This window comes from Archocentrus centrarchus, chromosome 18 (genome assembly GCF_007364275.1).
Source record: "Archocentrus centrarchus isolate MPI-CPG fArcCen1 chromosome 18, fArcCen1, whole genome shotgun sequence".
Classification (NCBI taxonomy): Eukaryota; Metazoa; Chordata; class Actinopteri; order Cichliformes; family Cichlidae; genus Archocentrus; species Archocentrus centrarchus.
The window spans coordinates 1,793,359-1,800,786 of record NC_044363.1 but is presented as its reverse complement, the minus strand read 5'-3'; the positions used below and the strand labels follow the sequence as shown (position 1 = coordinate 1,800,786).

Sequence of the window (7,428 nt, the reverse complement as noted above, 5' to 3'; positions counted from 1 at the left end):
TGAAACCATCTACTTATTCAGTTCCAGCAAGAGCAGACAGACTAAATAGCTTTACTTAGCCTGTCAAACACCAGATTAAGGAGTCACACGTCTGCTTTGTTGCTTCAGGTCTGAGGGAGGAGTGATGATTGCACTCTGCTCACATCCAAGCTCTAGCCACTGGCCAACTTCAGGGCAACAGAGCAGCAAGATGTGACTGACTGACTTACCTGTGTGCACCACCGAAGAACTAAATATCAATACCCTGATTGTTGCTGTGATTTGGATTCTTTATCAGTGCCTCAGAATGACATGGGCACATCCCAGGCACAAGAAACAGAATAAAGGACAGAAATATTGGGGGTGGCTGTAGCTCAGTAGGTAGAGCAGGTCACCTACTGATTGGAAGGTCAGCGGTTCGAAGCCTAGCTACTCCAGGCTACATGCCAATGTATCCTTGGGCAAGATACTTAACCCCAAGTTACTCTCTGACCGTTCTGTATGAATGTGTGTGAATGTGTGTGAATGTTAGTTAATTAAAAAGCACTTAGCTTAGTAAAAATATGGAACTGCTTGTATGAATGGGAGTGCATGGGTAAATGTAAAAACATGTTGTATAAGCGCTTTGAGTGCTCTGACTGAGTAGAAAAGCGCTATATAAGAACTAGTCCATTTACCAAATATCACCCTTACCATTATAAGCTGAATATGTGGTTTCATTATATCCAGTGTGAACTGTGTTGTCACTCTAACACGTTTTCTCTGCTGTGCAGTACCATGTAGTAGGCTGACAGTGATAAGGTTGTTTGATCGGTCTCTGTCAGTCCTGCTGACTCAGACAGCCTCTGACTGACGTCTCCTCAGCTTCTGAGAGGATACCACCTTATTTTGACTGTGATGAACAATCAGACACCAAGGGCCAAATATGTCCCACAAAAACAGTAACAAGCTTTCTGTATGACACACAGCGATGGCCTTGATTAAACCTGTTGGGATTTTTAGGTATGACATTTTAGAGATTGTTGTCAATACGTGTGCGATCGATATATGATCAGTAGGGAGGAATGCGAGAGAAAGAATTTAGGATTCTGCTCTTCTCAGTGTCAAGCTGACCTGGCTGAAGGAAACGGCTCCCTCGTATCATGTTTTGTCTCCATGCAATCTTTAAATGCAAGATATACTCAACTGTGAAAGCTATCTCCTGCTTACAGTGCTCTGACTGTATTCTGTGACCATGGCGGGTAGATAACATGCTCCATAAACAATTCTATGCTTGTTATTCTTTTCGGTCAAAACCCATGCAGAGTGCTGCGCTGCTGCACTCTGTACTGTTGGTGGACACGTTTGCAAAGGCAAACTAAAACCTCACAAAGACAATCTGTGTTAAAGTTTTTCATTTCAGGTTCCCACAGTGGAAAGCTGAAGCTACAGGCTGACACTAAAGAGAGGAGAAGCTGTTCTACGACAGGTGTGTTACAAACAACCTGATGATCTTGTGTCTTGTTTCAGTGAACTGATGGTCACTTTGTGTCTTCTGTCTCCTACAGATACTAAACATCACCATGAAGCCGCTGGCTGTGTGTGCGCTTCTCTGTGCAATGATGGCTCTGACCTCTGCTACAGGTGAGTTACCGACTGAGTACTAAAAGCAGTGCTTCATCTATGCTTCCAAACCCATACTGCGTAAAGTAAATGTAAATCTTGTGTTGGTTATAGCAAACTGTCCAGATAATTAGAGCCAGGACATCAATATTTGAAAGAAGCTTTCAAATATCGATGTTACATTTTGAGTTTAAACTAGTTTAAAGGAAATTCAACACTTTCTGTCAAATTTATATTTGATCCAGTTTCTAATTTTACTGTGCTTGAACCGTTGAAAGAGACACAGAAGCACTTCTGCAATATGACTTCAAGATAATAATAATAAAAATAAAAAGTAATTCCAACCCAGCCCCCACTACGAGCAAAGAATGGGGAAAACACACTTTCAGGGTTTCTATTCTTGTGGTTCTGTTCAGTTCAATCTTATTTATATATGGGCACCAGGGTGGCTCAGTGGTCGAGCGGGCGACCACATAGGCTGTGTGGTGGTGCATATATATATATATATATATATATATATATATATATATATATATATAATATATATATATATATATTATATATATATATATAAATATATATATATATTTTATTTTATTTTATTTTATTTTTTTTAATTCATACAAACAGTCGCTGCAAGGCGCTTTAATCACTTAAAGCTTAAAGCAGCTTTGCTATTTCTGATGTTGTGCTGTTCGTTTATTTATTTATTCATGTATTGATTCACTTTAAGGCAATTGCAAAAGTGTATATTTTTGAAAAAAAGAAAAACTCAGAGCGACAAAAAGAATACAAAAAGCCCACACATAATATTTTCACCTTAATGTCAATAATCTGTGAGAAAAAAAAACAAGACAAAACAGAAAGCCTTTAGATGATCATCTAACAAAATGACACCAGACATATATATTTCAAACTATACATCTAAAGTAAGGAAAATTATACATTTTCAATTCAAAATCCACTGAAAAAATAGAACCATGTCAATAAATTACAAGTTAATGCTGATATGTAATTTTTCCTAGTATGCAGGGAATAGGTCAGCTTTGCATCATGCAATATTTCTTTGTCTTCAGATGAGTCATGTGCTCGCAAGAAACCTCCATGCTCTCCCTGTGGTTGCACCGAGAATTACGACCAGTGTCTCATCTATGTTCCCAAACCCATGACGTGGGCTGAAGCTCAGGTAATAACAGTGATTAAGACTCATCAGCTACAGTGAATGTATATGATATTTTGGTAACACCGCATGGTAAACCAACTGTCTTTAAACTGCAAACTGGTAATACATATTTTTACCTTTTAGCTATGAAACAATAACACGTACATTCTGATGACCTTAGCACATGTAAATAAACATATATTACCATTTGTCAATGATTACGAGGTAGTATCGTTGTTTAAGTAGAAAACAGCAAACAAACTGCAGTCTCCAGCTTCGCATTCCTGTGATTTACATCACAGACAAACCACCTGCCAGTTTGTGCTCGGCTTAAAACAAGAATTGCAAAAAATTACATGCAGGTTTATAACAGCATTCAAATTTTAATAGCTGCAGTTGACAGCTTTAGCCACCAACACTAGTTACTTATTTGCAATCATTTAGCTGATTGTTTAAAGAGAAAAAAGAAATGTTAACCAATTAGAGAATATTACTAAATTAGTATCTTTTTAATGTTTAATGTAATAAGCATTCAAATAGCCATCAATGATTTGCCTGTTTGCCACAGTGTGGTCCTAAAAGTTGTTTAGTCTCTCTGTTTGTCTCTCCACTGCAGAAAAACTGTGAGTCCATGAATGGAAACCTCGCATCTGTGCAAAGCCTCGAGGAGTACCAGCTGGTTCAGAAGGCGATATCTGAAGCCAGTCAAGCAAGTGATCGCACCTGGATCGGAGGCTCTGATGGTCAACAGGTATGTGAGTTATCGCTGAACAGGTGTGACAGTTAAAAGACGAGTCTACCTGTTTAACATGCTGATGGTAGTTCATGTATGTTTGTATGCTCCCTATCTCCTCCTTGATGAGTGAACCAATCTTAATGAAGCTTTGCATAAACATTATCTGTGAGCTGTGAGTTCCAGCATCTATGTTGCGTATACAAATAACCTAATTGAATCCCACAGTTTTGTATTTTTGTGCATTTGCCAGTTCAGTCGAGCACCAAATGGAATATCAGATTAAAGCGGTGTGTCACAATATAATGTGTGTTCCCTTGACTCGCTAATTAATATTAAAACTGCCTCTCTCAATATGTATTTATAGTCTGGGAGTGTACTTTGTTTTTAAAATTATTATTAACACTTTTTTTCTTGTTTTCTAGGACGGTTATTGGTTTTGGATCGATGGCGCTCGTTTCACTTACACAAACTGGTGTTCAGGACAGCCTAACAACAATAATGGCATTGAGGAGTGCATGGAGATGAATTTTTCAGGTAAATCTTCGTGAAAAGGAAAGTACAAAACCCCCAATCTGAAAATGCTGGCATGCTGTGAAAAATACAAATAAAACTGAATACAGTGATTTGGAAATCTCATATTTCATATTTCAATCATGTTTCATGTGTTTTATAATAGAAAATGTATAATTTTGAGAAAAAATATGACCTTATTTTGAATCTGATGCTAGAAATGTATTTAAAAAAAAGTGTTTAGAGGGCAATAAAGGATGGATTTGAATGATTTATTTCCAGAGTATTCTGACAGGTGGCATCATTGTTGTCTGTGTCCATTTGATCATGTTTCAGTTCAAGCTGATTTTTGATGCTTACAGGAGACAAATGTATGAACGATCTGGACTGTCTGAAGCGACTGCCGTCCGTCTGCGTTAGAAGAAACTGATGATTTCTCGGCTGCTATGAAAACGTGATTCACCTCACAAAAAAGAAAATGATCTCAAATGTCACCTGAAATATCTGCTTCTCATTTTGCATCTTTACTGCTTTTCTTTCGCTGTCACACGGCACATGGAATGAAGAGACATAAACTGCTGGATTGTCTCTTTCAATAGGAGCAAATTGAAGGTGTCATTTTATAAAATTTCCCATAAAGACTTGTTCTTTCTCATCTTCTGCATCATTAAATTCTTAAGCATTAAATCAAACTGGTCTGTGAGTCTTTGCCACACGTCACATTTCAAATGCATCCAGCCATGATTCCACATTTGTTTGGAATCAGCTCATGTAAATGTCTGTGTCACTATGTAATTTTATATAAGGTTCACACTCAGTTTTTAAACACTGCCTAAGAATCTACTGTCTCTAAGCAGAGCATCATATCTGTCAAATTTATGTGGTACAGCTCTTTACTCTGGAAAAAGACTGATCAGAAATATTTAAAGCTCATTTTGGCTCACTTGCCATAATTTGAGATTAATCTGTGTTTATTTTAAATTTCTTATGTTTCTGTGTCCTCCATCGAATTCCTGCACAGACAACTGCACAATAGAGATGGGAATGGTCAGCAACAATACTCAAGTAGGTTGTGGCACTTTAATGATGCTCAGTTTCTAGCAAAGTACCCAAGAAAGTATCTCCCACACTGTGACACCATCATCACCTTGAACCACTGATAAAAGGCAGGATGGATCCACACCTTCTGAATGTCAGCTGCTCTGGAGCTGGAAATTCAGAGTTACTGAGTTAATCAGCTAAGTTTGTGTTAGACTCAGAGTCTGTTGAACCTGCTTTCTGGAAGCAGGTTACCTGTGAGGCTCATTGGTCTAGAAGTCTGATTTTCACTTTGGCTATGAGAGGTCCTGGGTTCAATTCCCCAGATGAACCCTTCCTGTCCTTTAAAACCTCATTGTATATACTATAAACCTGAGGATGTATGTTGACTCCCTTTCAACCATAAGATGATGGGAAACAAAGTTAAGTGAGCCTCATACTCTCAGTAATGCTGTTCATGTGTTGAGCTCAGCTACTTAATCACTCAGATCCCTGCAAGTGTACAGAGACATTAAACTGTTGCCTGCTGTTCACAGTTTAAATAACTTTAAACCTACACTGTTGAGGACTTTGAATAATGTGGTAGGTGCGTTGGATTTTTCATCTGTGTATTACAGCTATGATGCAGACACCACAATAGCAGGACACTCAAAGGCAAAGTCACAAACACATTCACCACTGAATGGCATCTGAGCTCATCTGGAATTTGAAACCTGAACCTATTACACCCAAAGTGAGACTCATACCTGCAGCCCAATGAGCCACATATCCTGAACCTTTGATTGTCTAAAGAAATGCATCAACTATGGTTGTATTTCTGTAAAACTCAGGGAGTCTTTCCACATGTTCAGTAACAACAGACAACTTGGAACAGCAGCAGGAGATCCACAGTTCAGCTGTGAAAAGCTCTGAGACATTTCAAACATGCTGAAGAGCTTTGTTAATGTAGTGAAATATGGCACTTCTACCTGACATGATCAAGCATTGCAATGTTCAAAGCTACATTAACCATGTGCATGTGTGTCTGTTGTTCACCAACCTAAACAACTCCACTGATTTTGTTGAACTTGCTTAATTTATCTGCGTGACTCCCTGTAGTTCCGCACACTGGTTGGATGCAGGACCGACAGATGGTGATGTGTTTAAGTCTGCAGAATGTGACGTTTAAGGACACTGGAACATATGAGCGTTGTGTCGTTCAATGAGTGGAAGAACATATGAGGCTCATCAGCACCTCATCTAACTGTTAAAAGAAAAAAGAAAAAATCTACCTGTTCCTCCAAGTGAGTCAGTAGAGTTCAGTGTGTCTGTGATGAAGCTGCTTCCTGGTTGACAATAGCTGACTTCGGGCCATAATTTCATGTCATTTACACAAGTGATGGGTGAGGCACTGTTACCTCGCTGCTTTTTAAAGCATCCTTGCAATGTCTCCACCTCCGATGTGGTACCATTTAGGCCAGGTAAAAGAGACTGCAGTGTCAAATTGTTTAAATGAACGGCAAGTGTGTAAGCCTGCAACCGTAAACAACAGCGCAAACAGAAGTAAACTACCGGCTTCTGCTATGAATTATGGGTAATGGCACGAAGTCAGGAATACTGTGGATTAAAAAAAAAAAAAGCCCTGGTTTTATGCATGTTATTTCATATATATATAATTTTTTTTTTTTTTTTGCTATAGAAAAATCTACAATATGGTTAGTTTTAGTTTCCAGTTTCCAGTGAACAAAATAATGTCTCTAGTAGTGATTAAAAAAGCCACTGTTCAGCTTGCAGCAAAGGTTGCCTTCAGTTCTTAATAAAACAGTCTGTAAGCTAAAATAATAGAGCATAAATGAGAGCTAAACAGAAACTGAAACTGAACATTTTTAGATTTAAATGAGGTAAATGCTATAAATTCTATATTACATTAAAAAAAGGTTGAGCATCAAGGATGAAATCTGTGAATTGGAATATATATATAATTGTCTAATCTAAGCCGCTGGTCTGTAAAGAAGGTAAAAAAGACAAAAACACTAATAAAGAGGTGGCACCACAAATGCTTAAATACATTTCCATTACCACACTCCCAATGTCCAGCTGTCTTATACAAGCACACACGTATGTGTGTGTGTGGTTGTGTCCTTGGTGTGCATTTCCATTCAGTATGGCTTGTAAGTTAAAATGAATATATATATATATATATATATATATATATATATATATATATATATATATATATGACAGAAGCGTGCTTCAGATGAAAGGAAAGAGATTCCTTTATTTTGGTATGTTTTAATAAATGTTTGTTTTTTAGATTTTCACTAGAAAAGCACTGCTTGCCTTGCGTCCTCTGAAGCACTGGGTGACTCTGCACATTCATGTCTATGTGAACAGGAATGTTCAGGTTATTTACCCATTATTT

At 37.9% G+C, this 7,428-nt stretch overlaps 1 protein-coding gene across 1 annotated transcript; it reads left to right on the top strand.

Annotated features, from left to right (window-relative positions):
- The first annotated feature begins 1,541 nt into the window (after positions 1 to 1,541).
- On the top strand, positions 1,542 to 4,419 carry LOC115797607 (ladderlectin-like). The gene is made up of 5 exons (XM_030754205.1): positions 1,542 to 1,602; positions 2,658 to 2,767; positions 3,360 to 3,494; positions 3,902 to 4,013; positions 4,352 to 4,419. The coding sequence occupies exons 1-5, from the start codon at positions 1,542 to 1,544 to the stop codon at positions 4,417 to 4,419; spliced, it is 486 nt and encodes a 161-aa protein (XP_030610065.1).
- The last annotated feature ends 3,009 nt before the right edge of the window (positions 4,420 to 7,428 follow it).

Bases quoted from the DNA above. Each gene is read 5' to 3' on its own strand.
- LOC115797607 (XM_030754205.1), top strand. From the start codon at position 1,542: ATGAAGCCGCTGGCTGTGTGTGCGCTTCTCTGTGCAATGATGGCTCTG. The intron at 1,603-2,657 runs GTGAGTTACCGA...CTTTGTCTTCAG, and splicing joins GGCTCTGACCTCTGCTACAG to ATGAGTCATGTGCTCGCAAG. The intron at 4,014-4,351 runs GTAAATCTTCGT...TGATGCTTACAG, and splicing joins CATGGAGATGAATTTTTCAG to GAGACAAATGTATGAACGAT.